This window comes from Lineus longissimus, chromosome 4, assembly GCF_910592395.1.
Source record: "Lineus longissimus chromosome 4, tnLinLong1.2, whole genome shotgun sequence".
NCBI classification, from domain to species: Eukaryota; Metazoa; Nemertea; class Pilidiophora; order Heteronemertea; family Lineidae; genus Lineus; species Lineus longissimus.
This window is the reverse complement of record NC_088311.1, coordinates 13,720,926-13,735,819: the sequence shown is the minus strand read 5'-3', so window position 1 is coordinate 13,735,819 and position 14,894 is coordinate 13,720,926. Positions and strand designations below refer to the sequence as shown.

Sequence of the window (14,894 nt, the reverse complement as noted above, 5' to 3'; positions counted from 1 at the left end):
TTTGTTATCATGCCTCGCAAGAACAGTTCGTCGATAAAATTACATGTTACATTCTCAGAATGAGTTAGAAAAGGTAATTTTGTAACATTTTATCCACAAAGTTTCAATATCTGCCCGACGTGACGCATTTGCGGGCAATTTGGTGAATCATCCTCCATGTACCCGACTGTTTGTGACGATTGAAGTAAACTTGTCGTATGATTCCACGTGAGCCGTAACGCATATTAATTTGCTATTTTCAGTCAAAATATTTAAAGAAATATAAAATGATACTGTAGTAAATCAACCAAGTTCTCCATATCATAAAACATTCAAACGTCTCGCAAGCTTGTTATTGTCATAAGTGTGGTCTTCAAACTACCCGCCGTTTATTATAAGTTCATATGCGAATCACGCAAATCACATGATTTTGCTGCTGCTGAGTGCGCATGTCTGGTACTGAACTGGCTCAGTAATAAAAACAAACCATGAAAACGTTAGAAAAGGAAAGTTTATTTATTCATTTACACTTATACAATTGATCATACCTGCAAAATCACATTGTATTTTTGGTTTTCATATGTATTCCCATGGCCATTGTCCCCGTCTCAACAAAGCTTGGCAGCGAGGTGCTAATTACTATGCCGCGGTCGCGACCGATTACGGCAATTAGGCCTGGTGGTCGGGTTAGCGGGGTTGATTTTCAGTTTGGGACCGGCCAAGCCAGTGGTCGCGGTCGCGGTACCGGGGTGGTCGTCTTAGCGGGGGTATCTTAATAGTAATTAGAAAGGAAACCATTCAGGACCGGAGAATCGTGGTCGCGTTGGCGGGGTGGTCGCGTTACTGAGGTTGTCGCCAACCGGGGTTCCACTGTACACTGATATTTTTGTAAATCAACTGCCACATGATGTTTTCTTTATTAAGTTCTAAGTATTAGAGTGACAGAAATTGAGCGAAACACTAGAATCTACCATGTGAGCACTAATGCACTGTTTCTCCACTTGCATACCACAATCATAACTATTGTAAACAAATTATCTATTTTATTTTAAACTAAACTATTTTTGTACTTTGTTTTGCATTTCTTGTAGGCATTGCCACTAGCCATTCGCAAGAGCTCATTATTCAAATTTCCCGGTCAGAAAAGTACCATCTATTGGAGCACTGCTAAACTGTTAAACCCAATAACTCGAGAAATGAGAAAGATATTTTACTCAGTGATGATTATTCCATTATTTTCCTCATTGGTTAAGGCTGTAAGGGAATAATTATTTACAACCAGTAACAGTCGTGGCCTTTACATTGTGTATGTGGGTTGTGACAAACTAGTCCAGTGAACATGGTCCAGCCTAGGCCAGGGGCAACTGTTACCTCAGGGACAACCAACCAGTAAATGCAAGGTCAGGACCAAGTCCAAAGGGTATGATTTATAGCCCGCATTGATAGCGAGTAAAAACTGATATTTTTGTAAATCAACTGCCACATGATGTTTTCTTTATTAAGTTCTAAGTATTGAATGACAGAAATTGAGCGAAACACTAGAATCTACCATGTGAGCACTAATGCCGAAAAGTCATTAGAGGTGCAAGGTGTTCGGTTCTATGAGTGATGCTCAGCCTCATGTGTCTGTGATGTGTCACCGAAAACGTTAAAATGCAGCTGTGGATCATCCCCGTAAAACATTGAGAAAACACTTTGATTTTGCCTCCCAAGTTATAACAGACCAACAGACACTAATTATGTACTAATGATCAAGGAAGATCATTGATATGATTGAGAATATAGATTCAATACCTTTTATCTTAATTAAGAAGGTTTGTATACCATGTAAGGTAAAATGGGGTGATCGTAGCCCTAGTCTACTTGTAGCCACTGACTAAGTTTTTGATATATATTCCGGTAAGCATGGAATTATTCAGCCAACGCAAGCATGGATATGAAAAGGTGACTCTTGAGTATCGCAACATCAATAGTTTTGAATTTTGCAACATGTTATGTATGAAACAAATCAGACATAAGCACGAAATGAAACGGCCAAGGGCCATTGTGCTAACCGTCTAGATATTTAGTGGATAAGAATTCATCGTGGTTAAGAAACATGCTACATGTATAGTTTATAGGTCAAACCAAAGTTGGTATGACATGTGATGTATCCTTGCTTGGAGTACCTACCAATGTACAACTAAGGTGATAAATAGAACTTGGTATTTTTACACCAGTTTAAAATCAGTCCCATTTGCGACAATATTGTTTAAATTGTTGCATCTAACATCACTTAATGTGTTCAGTAAATACCATTTGTTACAAGCAAAATCACGTCATCAACCTAGATTGTAATAATACTTAATGGTTATTACCAATAAAGACCATAAACCTGTGAAAAAATGTGTCGTTATGCATAAATGAAATGTTCTGGGGACATTGTGCTCACCTGGGAATCATTTAGTTGCAGATGAAATGACATAAGGAGGTTAAACTGACGTCTAGATATGACAAAATGTGGCACTGTCAATGACACTTTTAGAGTTTGACCTACCCTCGGACATCACACCACATAAGTTTCAGGTCTGTCACTCACTTGGTTCTTGAGTTATGGGGCGGAATGCGAAAAACAAAGATGGCAGCCATCTTGGAAGTTGGATTGGGCCCAAAATGGATAGGGAACATTCTCTACACTCTTACATCACACCACATCAGTTTCGGATCAGTCAATTACTTGGTTTGACCTACCCTCGGACATAACACTACATAATTTTCAGATCTGTCACTCGCTTGGTTCAATAGTTATGAGGCGGAATGCAAAAAACAAAGGTGGCGCTCTGACGAGCATGTTGGATTTTTTGGTCGGGCCCAAAAACAATAGGGAACCTCCCCTACACTCTTACATCACACCACATCAGTTTCGGATCGGTCACTTACTTGGTTCTCGAGTACTGGAGCAAAGTGAAAAACCAAGATGGCAACCTGGCAACCTGGCAGCCATCTTGGTTTTGGGCTTAGCCGCAAAATCGATAGGGAACCTTCGACACTCTAGGCCTTTATGTCACAAAAATTGCAAATCCGCCAGACGAGTGGTTCTTAAGTTATCGAGCGGAAGACAGTGCAGATGCAGACACTGAAACCAACTGAGATGAGAACATAATGCCTCCATCTCAACTTCATAATTGAAAGAGCCAATGTCATCAAAAATAATAAATTTCACCATTTGACCCAACAATGGTACAATGGTAAAATTTTACTAAATGCAACGGCAAGGGGCCATTGAGCTCACCGTATAGATATTTGGTGGTTAGGAATTCATCCTGGTTAAAAAACATTCTAGATGTATAGTATATAGGTTAAACCTAAGTCGGTAGGACATGTGATGTATCATGGCTTGGAGTACCTACCATAAAAATATCATCGAAAACAAGTACTTATAAGGGAGATATTGCAATTTTTACCCTTTTTAGTTTTGGCCTCCTGGTGGCCAAGTTGAGAATCAGATTGAAATTTGGTGTCTGAGGTTACATGATGTAGGGAGTTATGTGTACCAAATTTTACATGCATAGCTTTAGCCATAGTTACACTCAAACGACCAATTTACGCCATTTGACCGCTGTGACCTTGAAAAGTAGGTCAAATCTTAAACCCATAAGATATGTGATGTATTCTTGCTAGGAGAACCTAAAATAAAAATGTTATTCGAAAACGAGTCACTCATCAGAGAGATATCACACTTTTTAGGTTTCAACTTGTGGCCCCCTGGTGTCAAGAATCAGATCGAACAGAAATTCATTGTCAGAGGTCACCTGACTTCGAGGGGTCCTGTGTACAAAGTTTCAAGTTCATATCTTTAGCACTTAAGAAATGAGCCACTGTTTTTGAAACAGGATACAGACGACAATGACGGACACTGCGCTGTTGGATTTTTTGCTCACCGTAGGGGAGTCTATAGACTCCCCTACAAATACAACTTTAACTAGGCCTCTTTTACCTGATGCTGAAACTTTGTTGGGTCCCTTGCACTGACTGGAACTACACTCCCATAGACATGAAGTTCACGAACTATAGAGCATTGATCCTTCAGCTCTGGCCGAAATGTCTCACTGCTACACTTCCTCAGCCGTAACAGACCTATAAGAATGTCTTGCTCTGGGTCTTCGTATGATAAGAAAGTCTCCCAGCTTCCATTCGCATAGTAGTCTCTCCGGATCAATTCTGCCTACGAGAGAAACATATTCATATTCATGTCATTATAATAATTGTCATCATTTTCAATGCAAGCACGGGTTAATAGAAAACACACAGATCCAGATGTCCTGCTCTTGACAAGGATTAATCGTACTATCCTCTGAGGTTGATGATATCAATCAGAGTATTGGTAAACACAACTCACTGTAGGGCTGGAACCTTACTGTGTCAGCCCCCCCCCTCCCTCTTCAGAAAGATAAACAAGACTATATTTTGGCATCAACAATTTATTTAAATTAAAATAGCATAGCAAAGTGAGCATAAACCCTCAGCCCACACATGCTGGAAGTGACATGATAGTGAAGTTCGCTTAGTGGACTCTGCGCATCATTCATGAGATAGAGCTGAAAGTAGTTTGTAAGAAAATGGGACCTTTTTAGCTGATGAGCAAAAGTGCCAAAGTACACAAGGGCACAATAAGACAATCAAAAAACTCGGTGATGAAAATGAGAGCATCAATAGAAACTTACAAATGTATAACCAGTATTTCATGTTATTTGACCCCAGAGACCTTGAAAGATAGGTCAAATCAAAAACCCGGGGTGCTATTTGATGTAGTCTCATGAGCAGTGTCCAAAGTAAGAATTTTATGATTTCAGCTAGCAGAATTTACAAGATATAGCCAAAAGTAGTTTTCAGATGAAGCGCCCCCTGGGGCCGAGGGTAGGTCCAAAATCATCAAAACTGCCAAAATGCACAATAGGCACCGTTAGACCTTCAAACCACCTAAAGATGAAAAACATAGCCTTCAATAGTTATGGAGATATTTTCCGCAAACCAATTAACCCTTTCGCTACTGGCACTATGTGCATGCTCTGTACTGAGCCAGATTTGACCAATTTTAGAGGTTTTTTTCAAAGGGCTGCTGCACTATGTCAGATCGAGTAAGAAAGAAACAACTACTTAGTTGTTATGGACAACTACCTAAACTTTATTTTTACCAAAAAATTAACTTATGCAAATATGCAAATTAGGTCATACAGCCTAATTAGCATATTCTGAAAACTGAAATCAGGTGGTTGTTTTCGGAATAAAGCTCACTGGCCATTTATTTCAAGCTTTCTTGCAAAAAACCTTAACAAGAGTCATTGCCACCCTTCTCCTCCATGTTTTCTCAAAATAATTGAAAAATGAATTTTTGAGGATATCCCAAAAAGAGGGAAAATCGGCAAATTCCGCGTTTTTTGTGAAAAACCGTCAAAAGTGTTTTTGTGTGGATTTCTTGCAATTTTGCATGTTAGAGCTTCACTATGAAATGTAACAGACGTACATGTACTGTAGTTACAACTCAATTATGGTGAAAAATAATAATAATAATATTTCTCAAAAATCGTTAGACTTTGCTTATTTCCCTACAAACCAACTCACAAAGTCATTATTGTCTCTTTCAAATCCTGAATGACTGATTTCTCATGCCACTGGCACTTGAGTGTAGTGTAGAAGAGTGTGATATATTTCATCGCCAAGAAAATGAGCAATAACCTCATCCGCCGAAATTTTCGCGCCACGTTTTGCAGCCATGCTCGATTCCCAAAGGGCGCCAATTGAGATGTCTTCAAAGAAGCATTTGATCGCTAAAAAAAATCCAGAAAGGCGGGAAAACCAGTTGCCCGCATGCCTTGTAAACCTAATTAGTTCTAACGATCATTAGAAGATGGCAGCACTCGTAGTTTCTATATGATCAGCATTATAGTGCACCAACCGTGGTGCGGTTGATGAGTACGGAGCGGTGGGGTACTGATTAACCGCCCAGCGGTTGACCAGTACTGAAAGTGTTAAGTTAAATTTACACTATCTGACCCCTGTGGCCTTCATACCACCTACCACCAAAAGACGAAATGCCTAGCATTTATGATTATGGAGATATGCTCCTGAAACTAGTTCTTCAACGGAGAGACGAACATACGGTGCCTGCCTCGACAAAACCAAGTGTACGCAAAGCGCCAGCAATATACGCCCATATCGCCCCACTTCGAAGCGAAGCACGAATATGGCAAATCAACTGGTAATTCAAATGTAATGAAACCAGTATTGACACGTGTAGATTGTACACTGTTTTCCATGTGTATTGGGGCATGGTATCTTGCCGGGATTTCAATGCTCTCACTTCGGCCGCTGTTTCCTATAGTTTTATATGTTGACAACCAACCTGGTAAATGTTATTATGTAGCATTTCATTTTTATATTCCATCTGCGTCTATGTTTTAGTTATCCTTGGTTCCGATTCCTTGTAAGACTCACTTTGATGCGTGATTTAGCTCCGCATCTTTTATCATTCCGGCCATGTTGCCGGCAGGTCACGTGCCTTCGTTTTCTTTCGCGTCATTGGGCGGCGCGCGTGCCTGTTGTGTTTACGTTACGTCCTGTGTTAAAAAGAGCGGCGTCTTTGAACTGGCAGACGGTCGGGAACTTCAAAACGATTCCGCACGTCACTTTTATGCAAGGGGCCGTCTCATTCTTTAGTTCCTTCAAAACACATTTAGTACCTTAGTTAACTCGATCCAGCCCTTAGCCTATATCCCTAGGTAATGCAGATTCACTTTGCCATTAATTATCATTATCATTTCCTTGTTGCGTTTAAGTTAGAATAAGATCAGCACCAGCCTGGCTGCACTCCATTTCGCCTGGACTGCACCCGCTGCGTTGCTGCTGACTCTTCCCCAAATCACCCCCCAGAACAGTATATAATAATTGTTGACATCTAATAAAGAAGTAAAGTTGATTGTTTATTCGCCTTCTGGGTTCAGTTGAGTTGGTTATTCGTAACATTTTGGTGACAGCAGTGGGATCTTTTGATTTTTTTATCTTGAGATCTTGTGATTCGAACTCAGAGTAACAGTGGCGAGGGGAAGGCGAACAAATAAAATTGCAGGGGAAAACAAGGAAATACTTGAGAGTGATTGTGAAGATTTTATTGATGTTGAGACAATAGAAATGGTCAGTGAGACTGAGAAACAGAATTCAGAAACTGCAGATACTTCTAGGCAAGAGAATGAAACGCTAGCGGGGCCTGAATTGGCTGTATTGGACACTGTCATTTGTGATCAAGGCACTGTCCCTGTACAGGTCAAAAGTAATCAGGAGCCGAATAGGCCTACTGGTGCAGGTGACGTCGATGCAAATCTAGGCCTAGACCTCCCAGAAGTTGGGACAGGCTCATCTGACGTAAGTGACAATGATCACTCTGTAGGCCTACCAGTGGGTAATGAAATGGAGGTATTCCAAGGTTTATTAACCAACCTTTGTGGCGCAATAACTCGCCAGATCGATCAGCAGAGTAAGCATGATCAAAGGTTTCAACAGTTGATGGTGGTGCAGGGAGGATTAATGCAGGCCAATTCTGAATTACTTAGGGAGATACAGCAAGCTAACAAAGAAGACAGGGCATCAGGCTGAACTCAGTCATGATTTGAGTGAGGGTCAGAAAAAACTTGGTCACAATGTTACTGAAGTGCGAGATGTAACCAAACTGACATACAAACTTACACAAGATAGTGTTATTAAAGGGGATGAGACATTGGCAGTTACCAAGGCCATATCTCTTGGAATGAAGGTTGGGTTTACTGAGGTTGAGAAAAAGTTGGACTCCATTTCGAAGACGGTATTAGATGCCCATCTGACTAGACTTCAGCTTGAGAGTGATCACAGCACAATTTCAAAGTCCGACTCAAAGACATCACATGCAGTAAATGTTGATGACTCTGATGATGAAAGTTCTGCCTCTGACCATAGCTCAACTAAGACTCTCAGTGGTGTTGTCTCCTCCACTTCCATCGTGAAATCTTCTAGTAGAAGGGAATCTTTGCGTCTTAAAAGACCCAAAATTCCATCGTTCACTGGCACTGAGCAATGGGAGGTTTGGATCAACCGGTTTAACGACATAGCAAATAGAATGAAGTGGTCCGATGAAGATAAAGTAGATGAGATTTTGCCAAAGCTTCAAGGCAAAGCGGGAGACTTTGTTTTTGGCCAACTTAGTGAAATCGTGAGGGAGAACTTTGGTTTGTTAGTGAAAGAACTGGGCCATAGGTTTAGGAAAGTTGAGTCTTCCAAGACGTATGGGTTACAATTCGCGAACCGAAACCAAAAGCCAGGAGAGAGCATAGAGGGTTATGCAGCGGAACTCAAGCGGTTGTACGATAAGGCCCACTCAGGTAGAGACCTCAAGACTCGCCGTGAGGACCTCCTCAGGTGCTTCTTTGATGGTCTGCAAGATGAAGAAGTAAAAGTACAAGTTGAATTTGTTTAGTCCCCTGCAGATATTGACGTGGCTGTTGCTGATGTGGTTAACTTCATTGAAACCTGTCGCTCCAGTACATCTACAGAATCTGAAGGCAAACGCTTGCGCCGCGCCGCTAGAAGGCTTGACATGGTAAGGCCCGACACGGAAAGTACAGACGAGTCAGGGGATGAGCAGACAAGGGAAAATAATGAGGATGCACCTGTTCGTAGGGTAACTCGCAATCAGAATGAAGTTAAAGGGGATATGACGGGTTGGAATTTTTTAATTTCAGTATTTTAATTTGTTTTACTAAGTATTCAAGTTCAAAAACCCAAATTTTAAATCCGCTCTTCCGAACCATTATTATGTAACACGCGTCCAAATGTACCTCGTCAAAGAAAAACAGTTCGAATTACGCGCGCAAAAAACTTAGTCCGTGACGTCATACCGAGAACGCACGATTCACATCCGGGAATTTCCATATAGCATTTATCATTTATCAACTTACAAAGCGATCAGAGTTTGAGCATGGTTAAACAGTGTGTTGCTGCAAACTGCAGCCATCGAGACAACAGACTTTTTGAGTTTCCCGATCCGAAGAAGTTGAAGGACGGAACGACCGAAGAAGTGAGGCAAAAGACTGCAGAATTGCGGCGAAAATGGACCCGTTTTGTGAAGGCGAAACGAGACAAATGGGAACCGTCGGATAGCGTGAATGGCAGCGTTCTGTGCTATAAACACTTCAAAGATGACTGCTTCAAGAATCTGATATGAAGTATAACACTGGCTACGCAAAAAAGTGAGTGTTTGTTATTATTATTACTCTTGCTTTTTAATGTTGCAGATCAGAGGATGATCTCATGATCTTGACCCTTCACCACTGATGATTGATTGATGTGACCAAACTGCTGAGCATATGCTAACTAGGCCTATACTATAATTATTAGAGCATCAGCATGGTATGTAGAGTGAGTAGGCTACATACATGTATATTGAACTGTATCATCTATTTTTCAGATTGCAACGAACAGATTGGGCTGTGCCAACCATTCACCTGGTTTCGGAGAATGAGAGTACCCCACAGAGGCCAAGGGCGGCATTTCGAAATCGGGAGAGGCGCCGTCTTGCTGCTCTCCATTATAATGAGAATGCTGGTAGACCTCAGGCTATAACAATGGCTGGTGAAAATTGCAACAAGATCGACTTTCCAAAGTACAAGGCCGGGGGATATGCAGTCAAGAAAATCCTAGTTGGAGCAACATACAGTGAGTTGTAATGTGCTCTCTTGCTTTAGAAATATATAAACAACAAACAAATAAATATTTGGGAATGACTGTATTATTAGATGATTTATTCATAACAAAGTTCTATCATGTTGACAATGAAATAACAATAATTATGTACTAATATGTTTATTCTATTTCCACTTCCAGACTACGTTGAAGACTGCTTTCAGAATCTAATGGAACAGGTGTACACACAGCGAACCATTACAGCGAACCAGAGCCACCGCCACTTTCTGCATCATTTGTAAAGCCAGATATGAGGGAGGCAGTTACAGCTTTTAGATCACGCTTCAATCACGTCTGAATCAGAGTTGTGGATTCTCCTGAACCCCTGCTGCCATGAACCCACGGAACTGAAACTGTTCTTCCTCCCCAGGTGGGGGGAAGTGTGCTCGGACACAGGATAATGCACACGATGGCAACACAACACGGTTGTCTTTCCCTATGTATCCCCAACACCACCGCACCAATTGTCTGTATGAAATGTGTCTATATTTGTCATTTTGCGGTCCATCAAAAGCTCTCCCCTTGTACTGCTGTCTATAATACAGCCAAGCAGTCTGTAATGACCAGACACTTAAACACACTGAGTCAAATCCCGGGTGTTCGGTAATGCATTTCGGCTCCCCGTTATTTCTGCGCTCTTCCTCGCCAATCTCTGCAATATTGTTCAGGACTTGATCACGTTCCTTGCAACAGTTGTTCTCCTTCACCTTTGGCAGTGTTTGGCAGTTGCCACATTTGCACCTGCAAAAAGATGACAATGATTATAAGAAAGCTGTGTTGTATTGTATATTTTTACAAGTTACTTAAACATGTACATTTTCATCATGATGCATTGCCATCGTATTTGTAAATACAGTCAAGGAACTATCAAATCAAATAATGCCTTCTTGTTATCATTTATTAATCAACCTGTTTGTTCACTGCAACAAGATGTTTGGGGCGTGCATGTATATTTGTACAAGTGGTTGCACTCACTGATACTCTCAGCCAAGCTGGCTGTGGTGTGTACCATGTGCAGTGTACTGTTTTACATGGAGGGTGGAGGTGGATGCAAAATGACCGACCATAGAACCAAAGCCCAACTACAAACATCCACAGAGAAAACAGAATTCTTTCCATTCCCGAGTTCTCATAATCATTCATAGTCACGGCATTCGGAGCTCACCATTCTCCCAAACGAGCAGGATCAAGTCGCCATCTCATGTCATTTTCGTCGTCCTCATCGATGTCGATATCGGCGGCGCCTTCTTCACCTTCAAACACCGGTTCAAACATGTATGGTCCAAATTAGTCGGGGTCTTCATTAGCTTCTTGATCTCCTTGGTCATCTCCATCGCCGTAATCGATGAATCCTCTCGCATTCAGATCAGAATCTGTGCTAAAATCGCTAAAATCGCTCGAGTAATCCTCATTCGCCGCCATGTTTTCTTGAAGTGCTCCATGAACAGCGTTCTCGGAGTGACGTCACGGATCTATTTATAGCATTTCTTGGCGAGTTCAGACAATCTTGTGCGTTTTCGACCAAAAGCCCAAATAACTTCACGGGTGATGTATTTTTGCGCATTAAACGTGCGTGACTGTATTTTAATGAATATAATGCAAACAATAAGCCAAGAGAAAGCCGTTTTAACCCCAAACCGTCAGATCCCCTTTAAGGGGAGTACATCTATAACCAGCAAACCTTTACCTCAGACAGCACCCCAGACTCAATCACGAAGTCAGCCTGATCGCTCTGGAGTGGTCTCTCAGGTAGAATTAGCATTGGATAAAGTTGTAAGTAACATCGGCACCATATTTGAAAAGGGTGTGGGGACTCCAAGTGGAGGTCAATCTGATTCTCGATTCCATAGTCAGAATCAAGAGAAGTCCAAGGGGGGAGGTGGAAGAAAAAACTATCACCAGAATGGCAGCCAAGATATTCGGCAGAATAGTAATTATAACAAGAGGCCCAAGGGCCTGGCGCTCAGCTGAGTTGTTGCTGCGTTGTTCGTATATATTACATTACTCGTCAAACTCTACTAAACTAAGGACTCAAAGCCTAAGGATATTAGCTTCTGGATGTGTAACAGTGAATTACGGTAGACTGGCGCAATCTACTTCAAGCAAGCTCCACCCTTGCAATGTGTGCGCAAACAGATAACCTAACCTATATTGGACCATCAATTCTACACACAGCAACATGATTCATCCTCAGCTGTTACCATGATGATGATGATGATGATCCTTTTCGCAAATTGGTCGTCTTCTGTCTTTCTTCCATACTTCAGTGCCACCGGATGTAGTCTGCCCTTGTGGAGGGATCCTTTCAGCACCGGGACACAAGAATCCATGCGAATTGAATCACATGGAGAGACTAGCCCAATCACCCGCTTTTGGCTGGGTAGAAATGGGTAAATCTCGCAGACTGGACCTTAAACTCTAATGCCGACGTGTGAGGCCGGTCTGACAGATGAGTAAGTGGGGTCCACCTAATGCAGAAGGCACCAGTTTCCCTAACTAAAAGGGTAACATTAACAAAATGCTCTACCCAACTCTATTATTGCCTAAAGGCCTGTGTACACTAGTAAAATATTAGCAACATTTTTACATTTCCAGTTGCAACAAATGTTGCAAAAATGTTGCGTAGTGTGTACAGAGCAAAACGCGTCTTACAACATGTTGTAAAATTGTTGCAAATTAAATGCAATGCAATTCTTTGTTGCATGTTGTAAAAATGTTGCAAACTCTTCAGCCAATCAGAAATAGGATTTGCGTCATGTGATCTACCGGAGTTCATGTGACTTGAACAAGAAGCAGGTATAGCAACTCTCAAGTGAGTGTCTTGCTTCGTAGGGTGATGAAACCTTTTCTAGAAGTTTTTGTGTGACGGCTTGTCAGTCAGCCGCAACTCCTTTAGGCTGCGTATCCATAGGCTGTTCCGTGCCCTGCACAACATTCCCTTTTTACCGCCTGGCGCGCCACACGGACAATGAACCTTCGTTGGTGTTATTGATCGTTCCCATAGGTTATGCCGTGTCACATTGCGGGCATATATGCACTGTGGATTGGGAATATAGGCCCATATTGGGATTGAACATGTCCATTCTTTTGCGAGTGAACAACACGGAAGCAATGTCTGAGGCGAAATTAATTCAAGAGGTTCATCAACGGGAACTACTCTGGGACCCCGAAACTGATGATTATCATAACAAGCACGAACCTGTAATTTGTTGCTTAAGTCAGGTTTTATATACATGTACATGTCAATTTGATGTTGCAAGTGAAAATACAAGTTACTTGTATTTTCATTTTCAATATTCATAAGAAATTGTCTTCTGAAATAATGACAGCGTGCGGATAAACGCGATTGACCGCTGCGAAATGAGGACTACAAAGGCCTACCATGACCAAAAAGGAATATCCAATGGAGACTCAGGGCATAGTGCCAGGTCACAAGGCTGTTACGCCATAACGCCACACTACACAAGGGCATACCCTATGGATACGCGGCCTTAACAGGCAGTGGTATGCCCCATCATCCACCCTCATTTTGATCCAGGGCCTGGTCCATATTCTCTTTGGTTATTTCGCCGCCTCTTCCATCTCTCAACAATGACAGCTAAAATTGCTGCAGAAGCACTCAAAACACATCTTCTCTCCTTGGAATCATCCATTTTCCCTCCAAAATACCTATTTCGCTTTGTTCCCACTAAAAAGTTTGCAACAATTTACCAACATGTTGTAAAAATGTTGCTAATTTGTTGCAATTTTGTTGCTAGTGAACACAGGGCCTTGAAGGGCTTGTTGCAAAATTGTTGTAAAAATGTTGGTAAAATGTTGGTAAAATGTTGCTAATATTTTACTAGTGTACACCCTGCTTAAGTCAAGTGAAACTCTTAACAAACCTTAGCAGAATGCCACCATTGAAATGTTGATAATAATGATAGCAAGTAAAAACTTTAAACAGATAGACTTGATTTTTTTAACCAACTGCCACATGCGGTTTTCTTTATTTAGTAAATTTTGAGGTAAGTATTACAGAATGAAATACTTGAATACTAGAATTGCCTGACTCTTCTGATGATTGCACTGGTGAACACCGAAGTCGATGGGATGTGCAAAGTCATAGCTCGATCCTCTCTCTTGGTCATCTTTGAGATGTGGTCACCAAATATGTTCAAATGCAGCTGCAGATCATTCCTGTCCTGCAAAACATGATGAGGAGATAACATTTTAATTTTGATAGAATAGGTAAGCTAGCCAAGTTTTATATCAAATACAAGGCCAACAACAACTGATAAGGCGCTAGGGCCGAATGATCAAGGAAGTTCATTAATATGATTGGGAATACATTGTGATAAGAGTGATGAATCGGCCCCGTTTGAAGCATTGTGCTATGTACAGTGTGCAAGTGTCAGTGTGTATCATATCGCATTTATTGTTTGTTGACATTTCAAATCGCTGGCGTCGATCCTCAATTACACTGTTTATGTACATTGGCAACCTTACCCGATGATATCAGAACGATGTTTATTATTGTCTTGTTTATTCACATTAGGTCTGCTATGTGACAAGAGTTATTTGTTGAGAAATCCATGATTTAAAGCCGGACTTTGACATCGTTTCTCAGACCAACCAAGCTGCATTTCGCAGATCGTTTTTCAACGATCGTCAACGAACTATTTCAAATTAATCACATCCAATTAAACAATCCAAGCCTTCCCTAATGTCATCAACATGCAATAACACAACCAGCCAAATATTATCGCCTATGAAATTGTGAATTTAATGAGAACTTACCTCTGAATTGACAGAACGCGATCTATTCCATAGCATGGTCTCCTTACGTCTGAACTGCGCAGACTCGAGACGTGACGTTCGCTGCATGTGTGATTGGACGTGGGATAACTCGCGCGAAATTTAAAATGCTCTTCTTGGGGGTTGCTCACTAAATTGCGCCAGTAACACCACCTGGTGAGAAATTCATGAACTACGCCTATTGATAATGAAAGAGAAAACTTTGCTCTATAAAATTAGATTTGATTCATGATCCCCAACTGAGAAATCAGCTGCTGGAAAAGTTTTTGGAAAATTTCGCTCGGTGCCACCTAGTGGCCAAACCGCTCATCCTGCCGGACCCACATTTGGTCTATTCAGGAGTCCTGAAGGGTCTCAACGCCTCAGAGGGA

General features: G+C 41.4%; 1 protein-coding gene across 6 annotated transcripts in view; it reads right to left on the bottom strand.

Annotated features, from left to right (window-relative positions):
* Nucleotides 1-14,894, bottom strand: part of LOC135485889 (elongator complex protein 3) — a 680,015-nt gene that overhangs the window by 353,839 nt on the left and 311,282 nt on the right. Inside the window, exon 14 of one of the 6 annotated variants that reach the window (XM_064768244.1) lies at nucleotides 3,956-4,183. The exons of the other annotated variants lie outside the window; for them this stretch is intronic. Coding sequence (XP_064624314.1) covers nucleotides 3,956-4,183 — 228 coding nt within the window. The remainder of the gene's footprint in view (nucleotides 1-3,955; nucleotides 4,184-14,894) is intronic. 6 annotated transcript variants of the gene reach the window in all.